Source organism: Pipistrellus kuhlii, unplaced genomic scaffold (genome assembly GCF_014108245.1).
Source record: "Pipistrellus kuhlii isolate mPipKuh1 unplaced genomic scaffold, mPipKuh1.p scaffold_m20_p_22, whole genome shotgun sequence".
In the NCBI taxonomy this organism is placed as follows: domain Eukaryota; kingdom Metazoa; phylum Chordata; class Mammalia; order Chiroptera; family Vespertilionidae; genus Pipistrellus; species Pipistrellus kuhlii.
In genome coordinates, this window is record NW_023425521.1 from 6682781 (window position 1) to 6698136 (window position 15356).

General features: G+C 38.6%; 1 protein-coding gene across 4 annotated transcripts in view; it reads right to left on the reverse strand.

Moving 5' to 3' along the window:
- Positions 1-15356, reverse strand: part of CEP112 (centrosomal protein 112) — a 267970-nt gene that overhangs the window by 141612 nt on the left and 111002 nt on the right. For all 4 annotated transcript variants that reach the window (XM_036451304.2, XM_045586287.1, XM_045586288.1 and 1 more), the window contains one exon: positions 14306-14488. In XM_036451304.2, the coding sequence (XP_036307197.1) occupies positions 14306-14488 (183 nt within the window). The remainder of the gene's footprint in view (positions 1-14305; positions 14489-15356) is intronic.

The window sequence follows — 15356 nt, forward strand, 5'->3', positions numbered from 1 at the left end:
TCTACCCCAACAATGCTCAGATTCCCTCCTAGCAAGCCTTCCCTGGTTCCTCCAGGCCCACGCAGCCAGCCTTCTGACTGGGAGGCGGGGCGGGGGGCCAGGTGACAGTGACGATGGAGCACATTTGTGATGCTCTGGGTACTTGCTAAACGGCCTGGCAAGGCTGTGAACTCTCCCAGGGAGGCCTTTGTCCTGTGTTTTTATGCCTCCTCTTAGCACCGTGACTGCTCTGTGGAGGTATACAACAGATAAATAATGAACAAAGAGGTAAATGAATGAATCCTTGGAGATATAGTTCCATCCATCTTAAAAGAAATAATTCGTTCTTCTTACCATACATCTTTAATCATTTAAACTTTAGAAGTGTTCATGAACTACCTATTCCAAAATTCATTTTATTGTTTATATTTATTTCGAATTTTTAAATGCAGGGAGGAGTCACCTGGTTAAGGCAAATGCAGCAAATAAAGAAAAGGCAAGAGAGAATGTCAGTCCTGAGAAATTCTACTAGAGGTATTTCATTCACTGTAGCTGACAGTCCAGGCATGGCGGTAGACTGTTCAGAGTGGGAGCTTTCTCACACCTGGTGACTCATCTGAGAATCTGGCCTCTGGGGACAGCTGCAGAGCCCTGTGACCTCCTCTCTCCTGGTGGCTGATGCTGGGCTAGATATGTTCTCCCTCTGACCTCAGTCCCTCTCACTCTGGGCTCTTACACAGGCCCAGGCAACAGCTGGCTCTGTTTGCCTCCTTGGGTGACTTGACAATGGACGGCTGCTTCTCCAGCTGGGCTAGGAAACCTTTGAGGGTACCCCGACAAGGCTCTCAGGGATCCTGAACCCTCACTGCTCCCAGGAACGGCAGTGGGACTCAAGGCACTGGGCTGGGCGGGTAGCTGATCCTGCCCACATCACTAAGGAAGCCTGGCTCAGCATTGCCTGCAAACCATGCCTGACTAGGCCTGAAGTGCCCGAGTACTTCATTCACCTGGCCTCAGGCTTCCCATCTCTGAAATGGGCCCCCTGATTGCAAAGTCCATGTCCAGCTGCAGACTGTTCTTTGGGGCAGTAGTCTGTCTGGGTTGTGTGGCCACAGTTCACATAGTAAGATAAATAAACGAACATTTATAGGGTGGTTCAAAACTAGTTGCCCATTTCCATTTCTCACAACAGTCCAGGACGTGGGTATCATTGCTGCTTTTTCCCCTGGCTCCTGCAGACCACTTTCTCCTAATGCTCTTCCTCTCACTCCTGACCCACTTTCTCAGTCTTCCTGTCCAGCCGATGTCCTCCATCTTCCCTCAGGCACTGAGCCTCATCTATTCTCATTCTCTCCCCTCCTCAGGAGAGCTCATCTTCCCTGCTGGTATCCATTACCATCTGTCCAGGTGATCTCAAATCTTTATTTCCAAATGAGAGCCCTCTTTTGAACTCTAGTTCTGTATTTCCACTTGCCTAAGTGACACCGACACCTAAGTGTCCGGTGGCACATCAAACCGCGACTCCAGGTCTCCTCTCACCCTCCCTGTCAATGCCTCCACCGAATCTCTAATCACCTCTCACTGGGATGCCTGCTCACCACTCACCTGCCTGCAGCCTAGCTGCCTTCCAGTTCTCAGTCCTCTGCTGAAATCCTTCTGATTTCTGACTGTTTACAGTTATGATCTCTAAACGTTTTTATTAGACCCTCGTGTCATAAAAATCATGGCATGCAACTAGTGTGTTTATGCATAAGTCTGAAACATAACCATATTAACACATTGTGTAACTTATAAAATTTGCAAAAAACAGGTATTTTTAAAAAATTAAATACAAACATACATAAGTAGAAATTCTGGCTTTTTTCTTCCTATGTCCTAATGGGCCCTACTTGCGAGAATCCTATTTCAAATAATGACTAGAGAGGGTGACCAGTGTCACAAGCAGGGCACTGTGGTGGGGAAAGGAAGAGGCAGAGTGCAGTGGAGATGGACATATGAACCCCACACTGAAGACCATGCTCAAGGGACCCAGGCCAGACCTCTCCACACGGTATAAAGCATCCCCAGGTACTGAGCATGCCACTCCTCCTTTAAGAATGCTTTTCCTAGTCTAATTTGCATAGCAAATATATACTTTTTAAAAACTTAATGCATATGATAGCTCCTTTAATGCAACCATTTCTGACCCCCTTCCCAGATCCCATGTCCCCACACCACATGACTGCCATGTCTTCACCTGGAATCCAAGCACCTCGGTCACTTTCCTGCACTTGCCATATAAATGCCCGGAACTGTGGAAGGCCTGGATGCTGAGCCCACTGGAGGAGGCACGGACTATGAATGTCCATTTCATGCTGGTGGTCTTACAGTTCCTTATGCATCTGGTGGGGGAGGCAGGCATGTAGGCGAAGATTCCAGGGGTAAAAAGGCGAAGGGAGGGTGTTGATCTCTCTCCCCCCACAGAACAGTGAAGAAATTATCTTAAAAAGCCTGATTAAATCGCCACCCACTCAGAGGATATAATCGACAAAAACATGCCTTTGTGGGGACTTGAGGGCCAGGATGGCTTGTCTTTCCAACTAGGGGTGTACTGTCTCCTATTCTGCACAGCCTTTGACGTGTGGTATGATGTGCCCTGTCTGTGGTAAAGGCAGGCTTCCTTTCCTCTCTGTTGATACAAATCATATCGTCCCCCTTTATGACAGATGCACAAGGCCTGTCCCCAACAACCTCTAAGCTGAAGCGGGGTATTGTTCCCTTTGTGATATGCCAAGATCTAGCATGGTGCCTGGCACAATTAGGAGCTCAATCGATAATACTAAAGGAACGAATGAATATTACAGATGTGGAAAATGATGGCCAGAGACAGAAAGTGGGAGACTCAGGTAGACAGAGCCAGGAAGTGGTGGAGTCTGACCTCAAGGCAGCATCTCTGCCTTCACATTGGGAAAGAAATGGGTCCACACTTTGATTATGATCTATATGGCAATGCTGTCCAAACTCACTTTTCTGGAATCTGAACCTGCATATCCAACTGCCTGCCTGACACATCTCCATCTGGATGTCTAAGATATAGCTCAAACTTAGCTGGTCAACAATGGGATGCTTGCCTTTGCTTTTATTCCCTCCTAATCATCTCATATGTAATGCCACCATCTATCAAGCTGCTGGAACCCAAACTTTAAAGAATTCTTCTCTGCCTCACTCCCCACACCTAACCCAGCAGCAGGTCCCATTGACTCAAATATGTATGTCATACAGAAATCCAGGACGGTACACAGCAGCCACAATGGCCTTTTAAACATCGGAGTCAGATCACGCCACCTTACTGCTTAAAAGCCTCTAACTGTCCTTCAATCACATTTAAAATCGAATCCCAACTCCTCAAAGGCCCTCCCTGCCCTGCACCTGCCACGCTCATGCCACAGAGGCCTCCTTTCTCATTTCTCACGCACACCCAGTTTATCCTCATACAGAACCTCTGCCCCCATTGTTACCTCAGACTGGCTGGCTCCCCCTCCCATCCCTTTACTCTCCCCCTCTCCCCCCCCGTAGCTTAGTCAGTGCTTCCTTGGAGAGCCTTCTCTGAGGGCAACTGGCACATCATTTGTCCTTGTGTCCCACTCTACTTCTCCACCTACCAGCACTGCTTTGCCATGCTCTCTGTTCCTCTGGTTCCTGTGTGCTATCATCTGTCTTCCCCCAATTCAAGCGGCTGTTTCTTTGGAACAGAGGACTAATCTGTCTTGGTCTTTGCTGTCCCCACAGCATGAACCCCTCTTGAGGCCATACAGACCACTCCCTACACAGCTCTGGGGCCACACTTGTATAATTGTTGACAAGCTTTACAGAATAGAAAAACTTAGGTTGAAGTAAACTTGATGTATATATTAATCAGAGAGTCACCATTGTACGGATGTTCAAGTAAAGAGTTCCATTTTGTCAGTATCAATATGGAACAAAGAGATTCAAATTGAAATCTTCATTTTTTAATAGGAGGATTTCTTTATTTTTATTTTTATTTTTAGGAAATACCATCTTTATGGCACTAAACCTTGATGCTCACTGCATGCCACTAGAGAAGGCCGGAGAGGGAGAAGTACAAGAGTGCGTGTCTCCACGTTTCCCAGAATCTGACCAGCATCTGCACATCTGCATTTCTCAGGCTAGACTTCCACAGTGAGCAGAACACACTGTACCTCCCTAACTTATGGCTTTCGTCTACGACAGCTCTGGCAGTCATTTTTGAATAATTGAAGAACAAAAAGTTTTCAAACCCTCACACTCTACTTCTCTCGTGGCGCATGCCAACATTACTTTATCTGGAGCCATTATAAAATTTGCCCAACAAGTGAGGATAGCATTTACATTACAAAAAAAAAAAAAATGTTTTCAGAAAACATTTGGTGAACACATGCATTTTGTACATTAAGTGACATCTTTGCAAATAACAAAATAAATAAGGTTCCACTTGACCTTAGGGATCTGGGGTTTGTTTCATTAATAAATACTGACTTAAAGAGCAAACTTAAGATGAATGAATCACTAGTTTAATTTTAACCTTTTTAAAGACCTGCACTTTCAAGTACTTCCACTGGAAAATTCCCTTGTTTTGAGATGCTAGGCCTGGTTTGACTGTTGGTCCCATGTTTACGGAAAGCTCCTCTGGACCACAGAGCGATAAGACCCACACATGCACACACGCAAACACCCAAGACTAATGCTGCATTGCAAAGGCCCCCACCAATAAGGAAAGAGAGCCCAGATCCATGCCACATACCTCAGTCAACAACTTTCTCTAAGTAATTAATTCATTAACTCACTTTCAAATATAACTACTAAGTTCAGATCTTGATTTCACATCTCAACAAAACAAATCAAAATGAGCTAGAAAAATACTGTACATTCTCAAACCCTGCAAGTCTAATTGTGCATTGTTTATTTCTGATTTCTTGTAATCTCTCCTCAACCTCCCAGTATACAAATACTCAAAAGTACTAGAGAAGTCAGATAGTAATTTAAGATAATTGTTCAAACAAGTGAAGAAAAAGAATTTTCATTGAATTTTAATATTTGTTTCAACTGAAAAACATTATCTCAAGTTTCACATTAATCTACCAATTTCAATGCATTAGGTATCAACTTAGGCCAATCTTTATTATTGAAAGATTTCCTCCTGATGACAATATTTTTCAAATGTTTTCTGCACACAAATGTTAAGTAGTTTGAAAACGAACTATTATTTTCATGTAATGCAGACTATTATTTTCATGTAATGCCTCGCTCTCTTCCTCAAACAGGAGTTCAAGGTCTCCCTGACATCAATCCCTGTCATTTTTTTTTTCCACAAAAAACATTCAGGTGTTAATATCTTTAGTTTCATGCAACCAGGCATGATTCCAATTAGTTCTGAATGGAAGACAGAATGACAGTGTAATAAGCTTCAATTTGCCAGCCCTTTGAACATGGGATGATATCATCATTTGGCCAATCATTTCCTGCATTTGGGCTTCAACCTCTCTGTCACAAAAAATCACCTCGAATATACAAATAAAGACATCAGAGATGTCCCTTAGAGAACTGGCTAAGTCAGAAAGCCAAAGACGACTTTTCGAAGACATCAAGGAAAGAGAGCTATTCACCCAATATTTCCTTAAAAGTAATTTCTGCCAACGTTTTTAGTAATTACACTGAGTCCAGGGTGAAGAGGAGAAGCAAGAGGGATACGCTAAAAATAACTGACGGGATTCTTCCTCATGTCAATGGGACTGACATTCAGCCTGTGGAATAAAGATTTATCTCTGGGGTATTTTATATAAAAAATGAATTAATCTGAAAACTTTTCATTTTGACTAAAATAACTCTAGAATTAAGCCAAAATTACATCAACATTAACTTGTTTTTGAGGATTCTAAAAGAAACAGATTTTCTAATTGTTCCTTGTATTTTTACCAAGAAAGTCTCTATGCTTGAGCTTACTTGACCTCACTTCAGAAAGGTTTTTGACTAGCTGCTGTCATGCAATGAAACAAAATACATGGGCTTCTTTAGGGGGAAAATACTGACATTGAGGTCTTTGAGACTTAAAGATTCATTCCATAAAATGAATGGATCATATGTAATATTCCAAATTAATATGTGCCTCTAACAGACCTTCACTATAAAAACCATTCACAACAAACCTTATTCACCAGTACTAAATGCAAATTCCTATGCAATTTTTATAGAGACTAGTAAGTATGGTAGACCCTCATTGACATAAAAGCTTATCAGTCTTATTCAAGACATACCTTCTTATTTTAGTAACTAGAAGCACAGTGCACAGATTTGTGCACCAGTGGGGTCCCTCGACTGGTCAAACAGTGAATGGTCAGTCACTTACCAACTTATGCTTTTGTCCAACCCTTTGTTCCACTGTTCGACCAGTCGCTATGACGTGCACTGACCACTAGGGGGAAAATGCTCCGACCGATAGGTTAGCTTGCTGCTGGGGTCTGGTTGATCGGGATTGGGCAAGATGGACCAGACATGCCCTGAAACCCTCCCAAGGTTCCTTCCTGACCCTGACCGTGTACTGGAGGGGTCCCTCAGAGCCTGGCCTGCGCCCTCTCGCAATATAGGCCCCTTTGGGGGATGTCCACAGAACAGGCTGAGGCACCCCACTGGTGCATGAATCTGTGCACCAGCCCTCTAGCATAGGATAATGTAAAAACATAAAGCAAATCCATTTCAAAAACATTCGTTTTTCCATTCTATTAGTTCTGAAATCTGTGGGAAAGAATTCTACCCCAAATAAAATTTTAAGAAATACATAACTCTTCAGAGTTTAATTTGCCCTGGCTCATGGCTTTGGAGAAAGATTCAAACTATTGGTGGCAACTTGATTTGGATTTATATGGTCTGAGTTATGGGTATCAGTATTATAAATCTAGCAATGTACTAACAACCCAAAATTGAAAAAGTAATGGCATTTTTCAAGAATAAATGAAATTCAGAGACAACAAATACTTAGGCAGGCTTATGGAGCCTGGGCCTTTGCCTTGAATCTCAGCTTCATTAATTACTAGTTATATAACCCTGGGCAATTTACTTATGTTTTCTGATTTTTTCCCCCGATAAACTGGAAATACATGTGGTCATCTTCTGACCCAAGTAAGATGGTCAAAACAGAGTTTCCATGGGAAATACAACCCTGATAGAGTTCTGGTAAGATTGAATGGGATGATGCAATGTAATGAACCTATTATATCAGAGAACATGGCACACAGGAAGCATATTAAATATTTGTTGTTGCTGCTGTAAATACATAATCGTAAAAATTCAATGTGGTTCTAGAAGGTACTGCTTACTAAAACTGGAATGCAAGCAGCATGATTCAATTATGACTTTGCAGCAACACCAAAGATGGCAAATCACCAAAAGCAAAGCAAATTGCGATGGGAATCTCAGTATGGGGAACAAAGAGCACCAGTGTCTGCCTCCATGCTAGGAAGAATTGCACTTAGAATATTATTCCTTTTTGCCATGTCTGAGTCTCTGAAAAATCTAGTCTTTCTTGAGAGAGGCTGTGAGATAAAGAATACTGCATTAAGATTATGCCACCCTGTCTTGCTAGTTCTGTGACCTTGGGCAAGAGAATGTCCTTGAACCACAGGTCCTTTATCTGTAAAGTGAAAATAATTGGATGTGCTCATCTCTTTAGATTATTTAATCTGACTATACTAATGCTGGATGCTTAGACACTAGATACAGCTAGAAGCTCTTTGTCTGGCAGAACATATTGTGCACAAAGGTTGGCATTCCCCTGCAGTCTCCCCAATTTTCACCACTGCAGTTATCACATTATATCCCCTATTTTCAATATCTCCAACATTGAATTATTTCTCCTTCAAGAACAATATTAATATTTCTGAGAAACTTATTAAGTAGAATGAGAACAAAAGATAGATTTTGAAAGCAAGCATTATTAATTGACATGAGGTTGCTAATTCAAAGGGAATACTTTATGTGTTATTTGGAAGGTTTGCCTTTAAAAAGAATATTCTTTATCTGAAAGTGGACCACATGCCATAGAATGTGGTTTCCATGGTAACTGCCACATTTGAAAAATATGCACAGGACTAAAGATACACTATATAATACTTCTGCAAATGGATCATTCGTAGAGAAATCAGTTTCTTGAGCTCAGCCTGTTTTTGTGTGTGTTTTGCTTTTTAAACTTAATATAATTTTCTCCACAATGAGGACCAAGTTGAATTATTTAAAATAGTTTTATTATAGGTATATATGCTAATCTTGTGTTTATAAGATAGCAATAATTATAGAATTATAATGGAAAAAGAAAACTGGTGGCCTACAAAAAATGTAAACTTTACCTGAAAGGGCATCTTCCTATATTTTCTGCTAATTATGTAGCTAAGAAATAGTATTCTTATACATAGTAATACACATAATAATATATGAATATATACTATTGAATTTATATGTAATATTAGACACATCACTACTAATAAAATGAGATCTTCTCATCCATGTCTAAATAGGAGAAGGACTTTGGTCCTATTTGGAAAATTTCATATCCCTATGCTTTTGATGTCAGAAAAACAATATTTCCCCACAGGCTTTTAAAAGTGGCTTAGTCAGGAAAACCTCTATATATTAAATGTACACAGAAAGTTCTTAGGCTCTCTTAATATTATGCATTCCGAGGATGCTATGAAACTTCATCTAAAGAAAATAAATTAAAAATTGTAATGTGTGGTTTTACCACAAGTCCATTATTTGTGAAATAATAAAGTGAATTGTTCAAAACATTTTCCCACCAACTCTTCTAATGTCTGTCATTAAACAGAAGAAAAAGGTGAAGGGATTAACAAACAAACCCAGAGGCACAGACAGCAGTATGGCGGTGATTACCAGAGGGAATCGAAGAGTGGGGGGTAGAAAAGGGCAGGGGCGGGGATAAATGGCGACGGAAGGAGAGTAGACTTTGGGTGGTAAGCACATGATGCAGTGTATAGATGATGTATTACAGAACTGTGCACTTGAAATCTGTATGGTTTTATTAACCAATATCACCCTAATACATTCAATTAAAAATAAAAATAAATGTACATTGCGGAAAACACCCACTTAATACTTAAAACCCACTTAATTCCACTCCTCTTCCCTCTAAGACAAATAATGCAGGGTGCCAGGGGATGAGTATCAAAGCATGGTGTGTACACAGCTGGAAGACCAGGCAACCACCCTGATGTGACTGTGGTGTCGGTAGGGAGAAGCAGGCAACACAAAGAAGAGCTATGCTAACAGCAACAGCTTCATTACATGAGGGGGAGGGAATTGGGGAGTGGTATATAGTTTACATACGGTAGTTTGCTTTATCCAAGCAATCAGTCCAGTTTGATCCAAAGAAATAAAAATATTTACTACCTCAAAACCATATAAATGCTATTAGTGAATAAATATTGATGATGAAATACTATTTTGGTTATGTAGGTAGGATGTGAATCATTTCAGTACTGGTACAAATATTCTACTCTCTTGGATCAAATTACCACTTGATTTTATTATTTCATATAGTTTTCCATAGTATTAATCCAGAAGACAAGAGAATCAGAGGTAAAAGAGAGAGAGAGTACTAACACACTTGGAAATTAACATCAGGGCATTAACTTTAAAACCATTTCCAAGTTTAGCCATTTTCAGAGTTTTTCCTTCCTCAAGAGTTTCTAGAAGTAATATAAAAATAATGCTAGAGTTTGCTAGGCTTGTGACTTAAAATACGCTTTCTTTTGATTTAAGTACCTACAAAATTGGATCTTTCAAAGTGGCTGTTGTTTGATGTCGAGAATAACTGAGTGCTCAATAAATTAAAAGTTTGGCATATAAAAATAAAACCTACTAATTATATTTTGTGAAAGTAATTAAAGAACCTAAGGTTTTCCCACAAGATTTTATTTCCAAATGTTTTAAAACTCATAGAGAACATAATCAGTTATATTAGTCTGTGTCCTTTAAGTCCCATATCAAAAATTTCTCTCTAAATTGAGAGCTAGGAAAAGAAAAACATGAACTGGTATGATTTTGTTTCATTAGATAATTAGAATCACACAATTCATCACGTTTCCCTTTTTGCTATGGCTTCTAGTCAAGCTCAGAGCTCAAATATGTACTTAACTGAAGCATTTTTTTAAAGTATGGATTTTCTGATATGGTTAATATCATTTATTGCTTAGTTATTTTCAATTATATTTTACCTGTCTATGCATGTATTTATCATAAAATGCTGCCTCTCAAATATATTTTGAAAATAGCTAGCATATAAAGAAATTAAAATCAAGTATTTTCAATAGAAAAATGCTTCCTCCCAAAGCCCAGTGTTCAGAACATCGATCTTGTTAAATCCACCCACATTCAGTTTATTAATGGAGACTTTGGTCCTGTATCCAGATTAACAAATTCGTGTGAAATAATATTATTGAGATATAATTTTAAAAATTAAAATTGTTTCACTTTTTTTGAAAAGTTTTTGGTAAACAGAAGGGAGAAAGAAAAGCATTTCTGAAAACCCCACATTTTAGAATCAGTAATAGGTGCAGCCACTTACTGTGAATCAATATGGCAAATTCAAGGTGATCTGTCCACTTATTATGTAAAAGTTGTTCCTCTTAGAATCATAATTCTCAATTTAGGGAATCCACAAAGGCACTGAGATGCCAATGTCTGGCAAGACCCCTTTTACTAGATACAAAATCTCTATTTTCAGATGCCACTATAACCTTCCAGTCTGTTGTATCTCATCTGCATTATACTGATGGTGGTTCACAGTGGCAGCTGTGGTCCCCTGACTCCTCCATTTGTCTGTACCTCACAGACAGCTGTCCTAAGATGGTGGCACCACCTCTGGGGCAGATCACAAAGGTTCTCTGTAATAGTCTCAGACACTTCAGCAACAAACATAAAGATCAAGAATTCTCTAACTGGTTCAGGGTCCTAAAAGAACAATGAAGGGATCAAGGAACCTATGTCCTGTTTTTATTCTAATTCAAAGGGATAAATTGTAGAAATTCTTTTACTACATTGCAGTTCAGTAGCAAAGCAAGAATTACATGCAGAACTATCATGTTAGAAGTTTTCCTAGAAGAATCATAATAATAAAAAAATAAGTTTTCTTTGTATTAAAAACATGATTGAATCAATCCAATCCTTCTTCAAAATGATTTCAAAAAGAGGGATCTGACAAAGGAGAAACTGAGGTTGTGAATTTCTGTGTTGCTATCTACTGATCTAGATGCTTTTTCTTAAATATTATGATTTTAAGTAGATACCAGACTAAGCATCTTGTGTGAGGGTGGTAAATTTAATGTGCATTTTAGCAAACCACAGCAGTGAAAATCAAGGTATATGACAGAAATATAATATATGCATAGAATTAGCTAACTGCACAAAAAAATGAAGGGAATGGCTAACTGCCCTTGGTTGCATTATTATATCTTATCATTCCTTTATAACAGAAATTACTTGAATAACAACCAACCTATATATAGCATATTCACCAAAAAGTACTTCCTATTTGATATATATTATTTACCTTATGGTAAGTAATTATACTTTATAATAATAATTTTATTATCAATATATCAAACCTTTAGAAAGGCCAAAAATATACCATATATTGAGTATACAATTTTTCACATACTGTATGTACTCAAGAATCTGATGGAAGAAAAGCAGCAAACAAAGCCATAGTATTCAGTAGCTATTCCACTGGTCCTCTGTGGTTCAGTATTTCAACTAGTCCTTTCTACAAAATGGCCTCCATTGTTAACGGAAACAGCCAAACATGAACTGAAAATCAAATCTCTCTGGAACTAAAATTAAAAATCAGACAATCCAATATTTAAGACATCTGTGTTTGTTCTGTATCAAACCACTAAATAGTGACTTGAGAAAAGATCTATTTTAAAAAATACATGCCCACTTTGTCTTTTTTGAGATCTAGAAATGGAATTCAGGACTGAAAAGGCATTATACATGAGATTATTTAGAGCACAATCCTGACATGATATATTTGGGAAATTTAGGACTTATCTGAAGGAAACTTTACAACAATAACCTCAAAAAATAACCAAAAATAATTGCAAAGTATCATTTGGGCATATATAAGATTTTTAAAAAATATAACATTGATAAAGTTTTTAAAAACCATATTCCCTAAAATTAACTAAATATGTAACTTATATAGTAATCCTTTTCATTTTGATCAAGAAGACATTTAGCTCATTTCACCACTGCTTTCCAGCATTCCCAGGACAGCAATTCCAATTGTTTCAAAAAAGACGCAAAATATGAGGAATATAATCCTATTTATAATATAGCATTTGAAGAAGTCACATGGTCCTCATACTTAATATTTCAATGAGGAGAAATTCAATTAATAATCTTATTATACTGTCCCCCTTATTATACTGTCCCTTAATTATACGGGACAATTCTAAAATTTCCCTTTTGTTACCAATGGATGGACCGCACCCTATACATGGCAGATACGACATATGCCAAAGTCACAAAGATTTCCTCTAAATTTGGCTGCCACCTGTGTTGGCTTTCTAAAACACCACTAAAATAGTAGTAAGTGATATAAATTAATGGACTTTATTGTATCAATTATTCAATTTTACTTGGCACACAGGCACCATACTGACTCACAACTCTAACAACACAGAAGACAATGGTAGACTTAGCATCACCTTGAAGGAGAAATGAATTTTGAAAATATTCTTAATAAATTGTATGGCTAACAATAAAAATAGCGTAGGTTTTATAAAAGCTGTAATTGGCTGGTGGCAGAAATATAATACCTATTGATTTTCTAGGAACTGCCCGACTATTCTGATACTCTGGCTGCTAAAATGGCTACATACTTAGTCAGCAAATTGCATAAAACAAGTTGACAATAATTTTCCTGTAAATGTAGACTATTGACACACAAAAAAGCCTCTGCTGAGTATATCTATATTGCCCAGTCATTATCCGAAAGTAAAAGATTCAAGGTCAAATGAAAAATAACCAATAACTCTCATTCTTTGCTTTACTGCCTCCCACACTCCATTCAAGAAATTAACATGTTTAATCAGTCAGATTTTCATGTTTAGATAATTATAAATTTGTTTAAACACATATTAAAACAAATGAAAGGTTTACTTCATTGTTCAAAAATTATGTTATTTGGGGAGGAAGACTAACTAGGAAAAAGCTTATGTGTGGTATGGATAATATGGTTAGTTTTTAATGAGAAAAGAGCTATTTCAGCTTAGTATATTATATGGTTGTATTAGAAAAGAAAATTATCTCTTTATTGTGATCAATTGATCTTCATTTTTTCTTCAATAAAATTTCACAGTAATCTCCTCAAGAGGATACACTAACGGCCTTTGATTATATACAGGGTGGGGCAGAAGTCGGTTTACAATTATGAGCATGTAAAACACAGTTTATTCTTATATTATTATTTATTAATTATTGCATTATTTCCCATACAAACTACTGTAAATCTACTTTTGCCCCACCCTGTGTACTATGGAATGCACTGCACTACAAAGATACACGCTCAGTAAGATTTTTTTTCATCTGAAATTTATAAAGATAATTTTTCATGCTGACAGTGCACATTTCATCCATAAGTTTGAAGAGTCAAATGCTACCACAGCTGGGGGTTATTCTGCCAAATGGCTTCCAACAGGGACGACAGAGATGGAGGCTAGGAGGCATGTGTATGTGCATGAAGGAAAAAGCAACAGACCTGATGGGAAATAGCCTTTCGCTGGAGTCATTTTTATCAATTACCATCTGACTGATCTAATCAAATAGAGTCTAATGGGGGGAAAAAAGCAACACTAGGAAGCAAAAGCAAATATTAAAACAGCTGCTTGATTACCTACAGAGATTAAAACAAAAAGCAAGGAGTGAGGCTGATATATTTCATAGGGATTTGCTAAGGCTGAGGGGAGGGGTAAGGGGCAGATACCTTTAAAAAAAATCCATCATGAAAGGAACTGAGACAAGATTATAAAAAAGGGGCCAAGTTATAGCACACCATGGGATTTTTAATCTGGCTACCTGTGGTTTCTATAGTTAAAGCCTTATTCATCCTTAAAACAAGGGGGAAGAGGGGATGGAGGAAAGAAAACAAACAAAAAAAATCACATTTATATGTCAGTTTTGCAAATGATCACACAGCGTGCGTCAAGAATAATAAGAAAACATGAAACGCTAAAGACTTTTTAAAAAGATGCCCGTTTTATCAAATATTATTGGTAATTACCTGTGAATCTCGTTTCTTGAACTCTTGAATTTGATTTTCGTGCTCCATATTGACAGCGCGAAGCTGTTTTTCCAGGTTTTCAATGTCCCGTTCATGGTCTCGGACTAGGCTATCCTTCTCTGCGTTATGCTGCTGTAATAGGTGCGTCTTCTCCTGTTCATGCTCCAGCTTCAGCTCTACTATCTGATTGGACAATGAGGAGGACAGTTCATCAACAGAACATCCTTGTCGTCATGACAACTCATGGACAGCTTAATTTTTCCCTAATTTGACCAAGTTCAGAATTTTATTTTTGCGTCATTATTACCTCACCCTTGAAAACTCTTATTTGGGGGGGGGGGGGGGGGTGAAGGAGAGGGAAGGGTTTACCCAGATCTCCTAATATTCAAGACAGTTGGGCATATTCAGTAAATCCTTCAGCAATCTGTTGACACAAATGCCTGAACATTGAAAAAAAAATTATGTTGAATGCTAGGTATTTCCTCCCCATGAATTCGGTATTACTGATCAGCAATGGTTATAAATGGTTAATAGTCCGTATGCTTTGCTTTTTGCTTAAATTTATAAGCGTATGAGCAGCAATTAAATCAGTCCGTTTTCTTTATGATTTTTAAATAAAAGATCGGAGCTAAATACGCATCTGGATTATTGTATATACAGTTGTCTTTTAAAAAATAAAATGATAAATTTCAAAGCTCTATTATCTCATTGTCAGCTACGGTATACCAACATAAACAGATGTTATGTGTTCCAGAAGGGCACCTGCTGTGCTGCAAGCTTGCGCCATGATTTCATAAAAAGCATTCTATTCTCAGGATCCTTTCCCAGTCCACTCCACACTGGAGACTGTGACCTTGGCCAGTCTGAGCCTCTCCCTGCAAGACTGAATGGCAGCCGGAGACCAAGGGCCTGGTTGCCGCAGCTTTGATACTAATCCTCCCAGACTGTGCACAATGGCACCCTACCTGGCCTGCAAACTATAGCCAGCCAGGCTGTCTTTGAAGCAGGTGATGAATAGGGGACTGCAGGAAGCCAGCTTCCCCAGTGAACT